General features: G+C 45.3%; 1 protein-coding gene across 1 annotated transcript in view; it reads right to left on the reverse strand.

Moving 5' to 3' along the window:
* Positions 1-13,529, reverse strand: part of ANKHD1 (ankyrin repeat and KH domain containing 1) — a 99,840-nt gene that overhangs the window by 10,026 nt on the left and 76,285 nt on the right. The window contains 11 exon segments of the mRNA XM_050979872.1: positions 2,694-3,443; positions 3,446-4,308; positions 4,613-4,762; positions 6,248-6,358; positions 7,784-7,930; positions 8,699-8,773; positions 9,205-9,658; positions 9,974-10,148; positions 11,142-11,258; positions 11,551-11,646; positions 12,734-12,896. Coding sequence (XP_050835829.1) covers positions 2,694-3,443; positions 3,446-4,308; positions 4,613-4,762; positions 6,248-6,358; positions 7,784-7,930; positions 8,699-8,773; positions 9,205-9,658; positions 9,974-10,148; positions 11,142-11,258; positions 11,551-11,646; positions 12,734-12,896 — 3,101 coding nt within the window.

A 13,529-nucleotide genomic window follows, 5' to 3' on the forward strand; every position in this document is an offset into this window, starting at 1 on the left:
TAAGAAGCAAGATCTCAAACTCCTTAAAATGCAGAGGACAGAAGTAACAAGCAGATTAGTTTTGGTCTTCTCCACAGCCTCCTCTCATGGTTGGGCTAAGCCTGCCCTCAACTGCAAACTGCCAGGATAAGAGACCTAAAAATGTGAGACAAATAGGCCATTTCCAGAATGGATCCACAGCCAGTGAGATCTGCAGTGATATCTGTGCCTCAAAGGAACTGGTGAATCTGAGAAAACTCGAGCTGCAGCTGGACTCACCCATGAATAGGAAAAGCAGACTACCTGAACTCCACCCTGAGGTGAGAACTTGTTAAGAAGAAGCTGGTTTAGTGCACACCCAAACTATATTAAATCTTCACCAAATCAGTTTAGAGGTGATCCCCTAGAAATATTGATTTGCGGAAAAATTTGCCATGGCCCAACTGTGTAAGAGAGGCACAAAATACAAACCTCTGCTCCCTCGGGTGTGCCTCCCCCAGCTGAGACCAGAGGATGGGTGTCCACCTGCTCCAAGGCTGTTCCCAACCCCTCTGACCACAGAGAATTGCCAGGCCAGGCCCTGGCTGCACCCTGTCCACTGTGCTGCTGCTGGCCAGAGCATGAGCAGTGACCAGCCCTTGTTCCCCTTCTCAAAACCTCATGAACCCTGTCCAAGCCCTATGCAACAGCCATGGGAGCCCCCAGTTCTGGAACCTTGGGGGCTGAGCCAAGGCCAAGGTCCATTCCCCTGGGACAAGATGGAGAATGAGAGGGGTGGGCAGACCACACTTGGCTCTGAGGGAAGGCAACAGAGAAGTCCTCAGCCTACTGTGTTCATTCCTTTCCTCTCTATCACACCTTCCAAACATCCTCAAGCTCCCTGAACCCCCCCTGCTCCTGGGACATCAAGATTCTGAAACAAAGGTGATCAAAAGCATCATCAACTAAAATGATATTAAATGAATCAACTAAGGAGCTGACTAATCAGTCACCTCCTGCCCAACACAATTTCAGCAGCACACTCCCTATTTGCAGGTTTTCTTCACTTTGCAATATCCTAATCAAATCCTAACTCAGGAAAAGTGTGTTCTGTCCAAATATTTTTTAGCTTCAGTTGAGAACTTCACACATTTCTCTCCCAAAGTCAACTGTGTGAGTTTTCCTTGGCTATCTACCTAACCTTTCTAATGGCAGAAACAGATTTACAATGTTTTTTAAATACTTACAGTCACTTAAGGATATAAAAAGTATAAAAGGATATATAAAGTAGAAATACAAGAAATTTTCCCCCATTACAAACAGATTCTCTTAATATAAGGGAACAGCAAAATACTTTGTTGCTGTGGGAAGTCCCTGTCACCCATGTTTGCACAGGTAGGATGCCATTGTCAGGGAAATCAGCAGATCCCATTTGCCATAAGTTTCCTTTCCCAGGAATTATTTTAGCAACAGCCAACCCCAGTTCAGAGAGCTGCAGAGGAAAAGCTGAGCCACTGTCAAGTGGTTCTGGAGCCTGCTGGGGGGTCTGGCAGCTCTTTAGTAACAGTCTCTGTTGAACAAGGTCCAGTTACTTCATCTGATACATCTAATTCTGCTTACTGCACGGAGGCTGGATGTGGCACAGAGTTCTAGGTGCGCCCTTGCTTTGCAGAGCAAAACAGCCCCAATTTAACAACTGAGAAAACTCCAGTCATAGCAAACACCCCAGTTTTGTGGTTAAAGGCAGTAAGAGAGAAGCATTCTGGTTTGCAGAAGTCCTGCACATCTGTCAAGCAACTGAGAGGAAAGGGAATGCTGAAGATCTTCTTTCCTTACCATCACATCTTCCAAATGCTCCCTTCTCTTTAATCTGAAAGTCAAACTACTTGACTTGTCCCAGCCCAGCATTCAAGTCCTGAAGCTTTAGCCCAAACACCCAACACACATTTTGTGGGCAAGGATGACTCCACAGCAAGGCTCTCCAGATACCCAGCTCCAGGGCATCCCCCAGCCACCATGGCAAACACAAAGGGGTGGCACAGAAGAGATCTCTTGAGGGTCCCTTCACCCTCATGGGTGCAGTTGGTTGTCTGCAACATAGTTTGAACACTGAGAAGATAAAAATCCTGCAAGCAGAGCACAGCAAGGGCACGGAGCTCAGTGTCAGTGTTCATACCCATTTCAAACAAATCCAGATGTGCTAGTACTGCTATACTGAACCTCTGAATAGAACACCCCACACAGTAACACACCAATAAGCTCCACAAAGTAAGCTTATTATAAAATCCCAGAGCCCTGTCAAGAACCAAAAGGCACAGAGAGTTTCCCCTCACCGAGTCAAGCTAGAATCTCACATACAATGGAGCACCTGCAGGCAGTCACTGCTGCAGCTGGAACCTCCAGGAGTCCTCAAGCTTTGGTGTCACCCCACACTGTGCTCCATTCCAACCTAAAACCTAAAGTTGATGCTACACTACAAGCAGGTGGGAGCATTCCTGCCTCACACAGAGCACAAGCAATGCAACATCTGCAATCTTCCCAACTCCTAACAGCCTAAAAGAGCTGAAGAAAAAAAAATCAGCAGCATTTTAAAGAGCACTTGGAAAAAACAGGCCATCCTCATTGCATGAGCATTCTCCAGCTGTCATCTGTAGACTATTTCTCCATCAGTACGGTGATCAAAGTGCAATGGCTGAAGAAATGATTTTGTCCAGAACATGATCTTAATGACTTACCTACAGGACTAGTTGAAACCCGCTGGGAAGGTGGCCTGAAACCAGGAGCCTTGGAGTTGTCGGGATGAACGTTTTCCACGTGTCCTAGCACAGAGTTATTCAGAAAGGTAGACTGAACAGTGAAAGATGGGTCAGCCGCTGCTCGGGTAGAGAGTGGACAGTCTCCCCATGCCTGGTTAGCTGGCACCTGGTTGCTATCAAAAAGACTACTAAAGTGATTGAAGAGCGTTGCTGGCCCAAAGGCAGGAGGCAATGATTTGTTTGCTGGGTTAATGTGCATCTGAGAACCGTTCATAACGTTCATGGCTGACGAAAGCTGCACTGCAGCAGGTGAACCTTGAGAAGGTGTTAAAGGAACTTGATTCGTAACAAAAATAGACTGAGGATCTTGATGGAGGTTTGCATTTGGTACCACTGAATAGAAAGAACCTCTGGACTGCATCCTGTGAGTAACTCGAGGTGCTGGTACAGCTACTTGAGGTAAGTTACTGTTGTCCTGATTATCTGCAACAACTGACCTGGGTGACGCTAAGCTTAAAGGAGCAGTTTCTGAGCTGGATGAAAAAGGCATCGACATGGAAGGGCTGATCTCAGACATGCTGGTTGGCAGAACTTCATCCTGCGCGCTGCTGGGCGGGGCGGGGCTGCCGGCCGGGCGCGCTTCGGGGCCCGCAGAGCTGCTGCTGGCTGACACGCTGCAAGTGCTTGCGACTGAAGCTGGCGGGCACGCGCTTGTCGGCGGCTGCTCGGGGCGGACACCTTCTCCTTGGGCGCGGAGACAGCCGAGAAGGAGTCCGCCTTCAGGGCAGAATGCTGCGCTTGTGGAGCAGTAGATGGCAGAAACGCTGTGGGCACTTGCCCGTTGTTTGGGGGGGCAGAGGAAGCTGAGGGCAGAGTGCTACAGGTGCTCGTCACAGTTGAGATGGCTGTTGCTGCAGCGCTCGTCTTGGGGACGCAGGCAAAGAGCTGCTTCCTGACCGAGGAGGGAGTCCGGTTACTGGTCACACACAGAGGCTGGGTGGAAGCAGCTACAGACGAGGCGGTAACGGGACAACTGGACGTGGCTAACCCAGGAGACTCCGTCTGCAGAACGTTTCCATTCTGACTACCTACACGACTCGAGCTATTATGCTTTGGAGAGCTGTTCGTGCTGCCAGGGTTAACAGGTCTCACTGGGAATGGTCCCCAAGTGTTCGGTGAAGGTGAAAAGGTTCCTCCAAACTGGGCCATAGGTAAGCGAGGGTGCCGGATCTGTTGCATAGTTTGGGCAGCCAGCAAGGCAAAATGAGGGTGAGAATAAGCGAGAGGAAGAGACACCGGAAAAGATGAGCGCACGTTGGCTGGGACATTCTTGTTTAATTTGTTAGGAGGCTGGAAAGTCGATAGTGTTGATGACTGCGACGTGACCAGGGGCGGCGCTCCGAGAGGAAACGAGTTCTTGTTGGAAGCAGTCGCAGTGCTGACTCCAGATGAAAAGTTTGAGTGGATTGATTTGCTACTCGAAGCAGGGGTTCTTATATGAGTTTTAGGAATCAAGTCTTCCAGTTCCTTGGCAGGATCTTGAATAAGGGCATTGATGAGTTGCACTGCGTATCGTGTGGACTCTGTACCACCCCTAGATTAAACACAAACAGATTTATCTCTTGCAAAGGGAAGTCCCACTTTATGCAACCTTCTATAGCTTCAACCTTATTCTGATCTGTAACTCTATTGTAAGTTTACTGCAGTAAGTTATTTCTTGACTTCTGTGTATCTTAAGGATTATCTTTGAAGTCAACTGTCAGCATATCTTGGCAACAGGAATGTATGTGCTATTGTAGAACAAAGAAGCTAAATAGATCCTGCCTTAGAAAGCAAACAAGCTTTTCAATAAATGACACTGTGGGGTAATTCAAGACTTTCATTTTGAGATACTGTACCTTATAGTGATCATTCTCTCTCCATTCTTATCTTTTTGCTTATCCACATCAATGTGGGCACCAGTGACATCTTGAATTGCTGTGATGTTGCACCCACCTCTTCCCATTATTCTAGATACGACAGAAGCTGGGACTGATAATTTCTTTGACCTATATCACAAAGATCAGAAATCTGTGAAATGCATTCAGACTTCAAAGACAGACAAAACCCCTGTGCTCTCTGACAGTGACTGAAGTAATATTCTTAAGGGCAGTAAGTTGTTTTCTGCTGATCCTTTTGGAGCCTCTCTCAAAGTCCCCCACTCAAATTACTCATCATCCTCAGTACCCGACAAGGATTCTCCAGTAGCATTTATTTCACCACTATTGTAACACAGATATATGAGCTTCACACTACTTCAGAATCCCTTTTGGATTTTATCTTATCTTGGGTACCTCTCCAAAGTGAGGCAAATCCTCAGCTTATCAACCTGAATTTACACAAGCAGCACTGCTTCAAATATAAAAGCCCATGGCTTGACTGGACTGTTTATAGAAAGGAGAAGATGGCTTTCCAGTGATCAGCTCTGTAGTACCACCTGCATCCACAACCTTTTAGTATCACCTGTTTCACACCTCAAGATGTGGAAGTGCAGTGTCACCAATAAACAGTGGTGGGTGAAAGTAGGTGAAGGTATGCAGTGCTGTGATTTAGGGAGCTGCTGGAAGCCCCTCCATGGCAGCATGGACTTGCTGGAGCAGGCTCCCTGTCAGGCCACACTGCTGCTACCAAGGTCAGTCAGTTCAGGGTTTTCCTGATTCACATGGCACTGGTGAGTCAGAGCAAGCACACAGTTTTTGGAAGTGTCTGAACACAAGCTGTGCTTGCATAAAGACCTCAGCTGAGGTCTCTGGGCCACCACTGTCCCCAGACTTTAAGGTGTGTTGGACCTCTTGCACCCATAAGTGGCTTTCAGGCTTGCTACTGATGTGCACTGGCTCAATGCTGAACAATCAGAGGGGATTCAAAAGGGTTTCAGAAATCACAGCCCTCACAGAGCCCCACCACCCTGTGGAAAGGCTGCCAGCTTCACCTAGCTATTCCAGTCTTGGAAACTTGTAAGTAACTTGATTCTCAGGGAATTGTCACTTAACAGGACTTACAGGAAACCTGTTTAATTTTAAACATCTAAACACACAGAAATGTTCTAAAGTAACACCTCATGTTGCCAAGTTGTTTTTTTCTTTCCCCCATTCCTGCCAGGACAGCACACATCAACCCTCCCCATCCCCAGAACCCCCAGTGCATGCACCAGCTCTATCCCAAGGCTGTTTCATGCTTTGGGTTTTCTTCCCCACCTCCCCTTCCAAGGCTCCCTTCTCAAGACAGACATCAGTTACTCCCTCCCCAAACCAGAGCTCCATGCTCATTTAAGTTTCAAGATCACCTGTATTGCTCACAGGGCTCCTGACTGCACCTTGGTCTGCTTCCACCCCAGCCCACTGGGGACCTCTGACAGCCACTCAAGGAAGCATTTCCCTTTCAGAAGAGCCTACCCCAGTGTCCAGTCCCCTCCCACCCATCATCCACAGCTGTTTCCCTCTTTCCCTCCCAAGGCTGATGGTTTTCACCTAGAGAAGTGTCCCCCCAAGTACCTTTTTGCTCCGGAGCAGCAGCGCCCTCCTCTCTGCAGCTGAAATTGCTCAATTGGTGTTGGCTGCAGAGTGTTGCTGGGGGGAGGGTCTTTCAAAACTCTGCCCACTTGCCTGTCAGGGGCAGAAGGGATGTTTACATTGGTTACTTTGATAGACATCCCTTCTAGCTGGGGGGCACTCACAGGGAGAGGGAAGAAGAATTCTTGTTGAGATCAGGAGAGGCTTTAGCAGAAGGAGCTCCTGCACTGCACCCACACATCCACAGTCACCAACAATGCTCTCAGGCAGGACATGCTTCCATCAGTCAGGGCACAGCAAACACCAGTGCAGAACCCTGAATGGGATGTTCCTTAGGGCATTCCTCAGGAAAGAGACAGGGCAGGCTCTGGGTGCATGTCTAGAACACTGCCAAGGTCAACACACGAGCAGGCAACACCCATGTGAACACTTGGGCTGAGCCAAGGAAACTCAAGAGCCCCAGGAGAGAAGGAGCAGCCCCAGGTCAGAGGGGGTCAGGGCTGACTGAGAGGTTCCTGCCTGCATCACTCCCCAGGTGGGGACCAGGCTGCCACCACATACCCAGCAAGGCCATGTCATTGTGGAGAGCCCTACTGGTGACCAAATCAACAGGCAGAGACCAAACCAACTCTAAGAGTTCAAACACATAAAATTTTGACTCAAAACTGCCTTTTTAACCTTTATTAAGAACACTCTGTGGCTTCCACTAATCCAAATGCACCAAGCCCTCTACACAATTATGTTCTTTGCACATAGCCTAAAATTCTCCAAAATGAGCACATCTTGTCATTGCCACTGCAGAAAACAAAAGCAGGAGGGTTTCCTAAGTGCACCCAAAGAATCTAACATTGGTATGTTTGTGCTGTATTCCCTTTTGATAAAGAGAGCAACAAAACTCCAAAGCCAGATGATCACTCTAGCTCCAAGCAGCAGACAAGATAAAGGTTAGAGATACTGGGGTGTTAATGGCCATACAGTAAAACCCAGTACATTTTCAAAAGAAAAGATTGCTTTACAGTAAAACTTTATAAATCTCACTGTAGCTCTAAGCACTCACTGTCAGGTAACAAAATTTTCCACTGAATCAGTGATCAAGGTCACTGCCCAAAGTACAATGAATTTTGGCCTTGAAGGGATCATTTGCCTCTCCTCTACTCTACTCACATCCATTTTGCCTTTAGCTCATGGGCAATCATCTGCTGTAAGGCTTTCCTCTGCCCTCTGCTCCCTTCCCCTTTTATCTTGTCCCCACATCCTTTACTCCACTAAAGTCACAGGTTGTCTTTATTTTCTGATGCCTAATACAATGTTTATGTCATGTTCACATTAAGTTAGTAAGGAGCTACTACAAATTAGGGCTGCAGTTGGTTTTACCAGCACTGCAAGAGCAAGCAGGATAGATTTTCCTGTAAGTTAATTCTTCAGTTATATAATCTTGCTGGACATTCTGTAGTTGAGAATAATTTACAAGCTAAAAAGCTCACAGACAGTTTTAAAACATAGTACTAAAGTCTTTACCTTCTAACCACTTCTTTCCAGCCTTCTTCTCTTTTCTGGCCTCTTTTTGGACTGGTCAGATTCAGCTTTACATTTGGAGAGCTCAGAGGCAGGGAAACAGACTTATAAGTAGTCGACAAAGAATTCGAATGACCTTCACCATCAAGTCTGGGAACAGAAATGTGCTGGTTACAAATTACAGAATAAAATGACACCATACAGTTTACATTCCTGCAGCTTAAAACTAGTAGCATGAACTGTTTCCAGAAGAACCACCTCTAACAAGGAGGCAGAAGGATGCATTTAGCTTATCCTGCAGCAGTGAACTGCACAGGACCCCAGGGCTCTTGCAGCAAACCTTGGGTGAAAGGTCCAAGGCAGAAACAAACTATGTTCAAAGAACGGAAGAGAGACTAATTCCAATTTTTAACACTCCTAATGGGAGCCCAAAACACATACTCTCTAACCACAAGGGCTGATGAATCCAGTCATTCTGCATCTAACCTGAATCTGGGGAAAAATAGGAAAACAAAAAATATCCTCTCTTCCCACTCCCAGACAAATGTCTCAATCAGACAGACAACAGCCCTGCCTCACTGCCCTTGTTGATGCCACAATGTCTGTGTTCTTATTGAAGCTGGCCTCTCTGTCAGCCCAGTGTCCTGCAGATACACCTCCCTGCTCTTCCCCCTCCCTTAGTGCAGAAAATGGAAAGAGAAAACAAAACTATGGGGGATCAGACTTGTATTACTTAGATGCAAAAACAAAGACTACAGACCCACATGGGATCTAAGCTTTCTGATTCAGACCAACGACCTCTTCAAAAAGTGGTCATTGTAAAAGTTGTAAAAGTTATCAGCACATTCCCAGGGAGCTGAATGACCCTTTGAACCTTTCATGTGGCCCCCACATTCCCTGAGTTCCTCTGACTCTCACCTCTGGCTCGACAAGGTTATATCAAACTGGCCATCAACCTGGCAGGTGAAATGCTCAGAGTCATCTTCTTCTCTCCTGAAAAGAAAGATTGCAAGTCAAATGAGTTAATGATGAAACCATAAAACAATCAAAAGGTAACAAAACCACTTCTGTGTGTGGATGATCAGTAAAGCTGGCACTTCCTTATTAAATTCCCAGCATATTCACTTAAAGATCTATTCTAACAAAGCTAACAATGCAAAATGGATGCTTAAAAAGTGCAGAGAGAAAAGGCCATTTTGCTAAACTAGTATTAAAAACTGGCCAACAATGCCAAAAAATCTTGTTCTAACAAGGTTTTAAAGAGGTTGTGTTCAACAAACTTAACACAGCTTTGCAGATAAAGCAGCCTCAGTCTCTCTAGGCTCTGGGAATGTACAGCTGGTGTAGAGCTTAAGCTACAGAACATTGACACTGGCATGGGTAGAACCTTGTGAAACAGCAGGGAAGGAGCAGAGCAGTCTCACCTGGTTGGTGTTTTGGAAGCTGAGGTGCTGTTTTTATCTTCCTGAGAGGGGATGAGCAGTGAGGCATAGCGCCGCTCCGAGGAGTTCGTGTCCATGGTGAAGTTCAGCTCCTGGCTTTTCCCTCCACTGCTGCTTTCACTGTTGCAATCTGTGCTATCCAGGTTATCTGAATCACTGTTCCCACTTGCACCACCACCTCTTGGCTCTCCATTTATTTTATTTTTATCTGCTTTTTGCTGTGCTAGAGATATATGCTGATCTGGCAAAATTATCTGCATATTCTGAGGAGTCTCTTTTGTTTTATTTTTCTTATTTTTTCTGTTTGTGCTGGGGGTAGTCACCACATTAGCTCTCTTCTTCCCAAAGGCATTTGTGAAGGTAGTTGAAGTTGCAGAAATTCCAATTGTAGTTGTAGTAGTTGCACTTGGAGGCTCTATAGGAACTTCTTGCTCCACTGAAAGAAAAGCAGTTTATATACCATCAGAACCCACCAAACAGAAAAATCAGTCCCCTCACTGAATATACCACAGCTGAAGTTATGTTCCTTGCTGAGCTCTCAGACTAGCACCAAATTCAGCTAGTAAATCCTCCAAGAGTGAAAGACTTTTGTGAACAAAGGAGGGGGTGAAAAAATGAGCAAAGGAGTTTTGCCAGGCAGCAGCCATGCAACACTGTCAAATATGAGAGACCAGCTTTCAGATTTCCTTTACTTTCATGGTTAGAAGGTGGCACCCCCACAACTACTCTGTTCATTGAAACACTTGTTTACCTTCATCATCATTTTCTTCTTCATCATCATCTTCTTGCAGCTCCAGAGTTTCCTTAGGCTTGTTTTCTTCATCTTCTTCTTGTTTTCTTTTTTGTTCCTCTTTCTTCTTCTTCCTCTTTTCCTTTCTTTTCTCTCTTTTGGCTGCAAGAGCTTGTTTTCTGCTCTCCTCTCTTGACTATGTAGGAGAAAAGAATCCATATTTAAACATTTTCACACAGACTAATTAAATTATACTTATAATTCAGATCTTCCCTAGAAATCTGGGGGGGGAAGGAAAAAGGAGAGAGCACAATGAACTAGAATGACTTTGGCACATACTGAATCATTACACAGAAACTGGATAGACCTTATGCAACAACAGGACTAGCTGGTCCCAAAACTTCTAAGGAATGATGACTAAATAATAACCAAAACAGAAGTATTAATAAAAATACAGTTTTAATGGAAGACCAGAAAAATGTCTCATCCTCTCAGTCCTTTCTCAAACATTTAATAAGCTCAGTGATATTTTTGGTGTGATGTCCATATCTTTGATTCAAAAGCCAGTACTCAATGGCTCTAATTTTAATTTTTTTTTTTTTTTAATATATGGAATCAGTCATCTGCTGCACTGTTTGTGCACAGCAACTGATGTGTGCTCAACAAGTCCACAACCTGGAAAATTTAATAAACCAATGTGCAACTTGTCAAAAACTGTAAGAACCTCCACGAAGAGGTCCACTCTAGAGTGTGTTACTTTAGAATAATTTACTATATTCTCAGCAAATGGAGAAGGGGATTTTCTCCATATCTGCTCAACTCCCCTGAGCAGAAGTCCATAAAATGCTTATGGACATGATTTACACCCATAAAAATACACCATGAGACTGGAGAAGTCCCTTACTCACACATCATCTGTGCTGAGGTGATCCCAGAGAGCTACTGCCTAAGGACTGACTATTGCTAAGTCCAAGCTTTCCCAAAAAGGATAGTGGAGTGGCTGAAGCAGAAGTCAGTTCTGATTTGCCACCCTCAGTTTGTGCCTCACTCGTATGATACATTAGGGGAAGGAACATGGAGACAGCCAGAGCATGAAGACTGACTGCCCCAAGAAGCACGAAAGGAAATGCAGCCTAGAGATTCACACACACCTTCAAACACTGCTACATGACAGCAATCATCTACTCACTTTTTCCAGGTCTAGTTCCTTCAGCAGTATAGTTGCATTTTTATTGGCTTCTGCAGCCTGCTGGTCTTTAGCTTTCACAATTGTCTCCACACACTGGTGACACTTTTTCAACAGGTCCTGAAATGCAAACTTGTCTTACTACCACTGTAATAAACAACAACTGAGGAGTGAGGCTTGCTCTACAATGAGATTAACTTCCCTGTATTCATAAACATACAAACTATTCACAGAATAAGATCTAATGCTGATTTACTTTTTAAGTGCTATATTAGAAACGAGACATGCACAAATCTCCAAATCAGATGTATGTGAACAAACATGTACATTCAGTTTTAGAATACTCAGGAATTCCCCACGGATATTTTTGCTGGAAATTCAGGCCAGGGTCCCATCCCCAAGTCCCGCTCACCTTGTCCGTGATGGTGGCGATGTAGCGCATGCACTCAATGTCTGAAGGAAACTGGTTCACTTCTTTCACCAGGAACTGAACTACTTTCACGTGTCCCTGGAACACCAAAGAAAATTCTAATCTTTGCATACAACTGTCAACATTCATCATCAAAATACAAGTTTGGTATCTCTCAGTTCAATGCAAAACACTGAAAATAAGCAAGAACATTTCTGGTAATCTGCTTTTTGGGAAGAAAGGCAGCTCCTGCTTGCTCAGGGCTGACAGCACAGCCACTGCTCTGCTACAAGGTGGCAAAGAAAAGGTCTTCCACAAGTTACTTTTTATTTTAAAATACAAGGACCCAGAGGCAGACCTTCATGGTTTTAGTAACAATCAGGACACAGACAACCCTCTTTTGACACCATCTGTCACCCAATTCACTCTCTTGCCACTCACCCCATGGAGCTGACTTATACTGTTCAATTACAGGCCAAGACAGGAAACTGAGCCACCTCAATGTTACCCTGGCAAGCACATTCCTCTGCTCCCAGGGTGCAACCACACAAAGCACCCAACAGTTGCTTCTGAAGTTATGTGAAAGCAAGGCAGTGTCAAAACAGGGGCAAGCTCAGCATTTTTGTTTGTGAAAAAAGCTGCAGAGTTATTTGCTCCTTTGTTAAAGGCAAAGCAGCTACAGTTAATAAATTCCTCTGCTTATGCTCCTTGCATCCAACACCACAACTGATGGAACCATCCCAAAGCAATGCTCTTCCTGCCAAGAAGAAAAGGCAGTGGGTGACAGAAGAGCTGACTACAGTGTCCCATCACAACATATTAGGAACGGAATGAGAGAAGCACAAAGGAATCAGGACAGCTTATTGCAGACAAGTATTGTGTTCACCTCCAAAGCAGGACGGAAACCAGCGGTACAGACTGCAGAAATATGGAAATCTCAAACAGTCAAAGTTTTTGCCCAGTGTACAACTGGAAATGATAAAGCTAACATCATTTATGGAACCAAGTTTTTCAGCTCTCAAGAACTGGATCTTTGTGAAGTACAGTAACTGTCACTTTGAAGCAGGTATTTTATCAAAGTATCAATTTTGCCATCTTATATTTGATTCTTCCAAACCCAAGCATTCAGACTCAAGACCAAACAAGAGGCACTGTTTTGAAAACATACAAGAAGTTGGTCTCCTACCTTGCGGAATGCTGACATAAGAGGGGTAATTTTCCTGTTATCTGCAGCATCCACGTCTGCCCCTGCCTGCACAAGCAGCTGGACCACGTCATAGTGCCCGCCGTTGGCTGCCAGCCACAGCGGCGTGTTTCCTTTCTTGTTGCGAACATCGATGTGTGCCCCTCTAAAAGCAAAACCCAGAGACATGGCATCAGTAAAGGGGCAAGTCAGAGAGCAAGATCACAAAACAGAGTACAGACTATCACAAATATCAGAGTACAACTGGATCTAGAACTTTAATGACTAAAATACAGGGGCAAGATATGAAGAATTCTGTCCCTGAAATTTGCTGTTTCATCTGCAGGGTAGTGACAAGGGGAATATTTAAACCTCCCTGACAGAAGTGAACACTCATTTCATGCCACCTAATGCACCAGAGGTATGCAACCAGCCACCTTTAAATGATCAATGTGGTGACCACCCACAGGACAAAGCAGCCCCTTGAGATTTTAGCAGAACACTGGGTTATGCTTGAAAAGCTGAAGGGCTGCTTCCAGGCTTTGCCCCCGAAGTGACAGTGAGGAAATGCTCATGTCGGAGTTGCTGGATTCATACACAAACAAGCTGTCCAAGCCAGACACTGTCTGCCTGCCTCTAGTCCCAACTGCCTGCTTGGCTTGATTAACACTGCAATATCAAGATATTCCAGGATAACATTGCAGAGTAGGGAACAGACTTAACACCCTATTTGCAAAGTCTCTCATTCCCTTTGCTCTCAGGTGCATGAGGTAATGTGAACAAGAGCACCCTTGCCACA

The sequence above is a fragment of the Serinus canaria genome, chromosome 13, assembly GCF_022539315.1.
Source record: "Serinus canaria isolate serCan28SL12 chromosome 13, serCan2020, whole genome shotgun sequence".
Taxonomy (NCBI): domain Eukaryota; kingdom Metazoa; phylum Chordata; class Aves; order Passeriformes; family Fringillidae; genus Serinus; species Serinus canaria.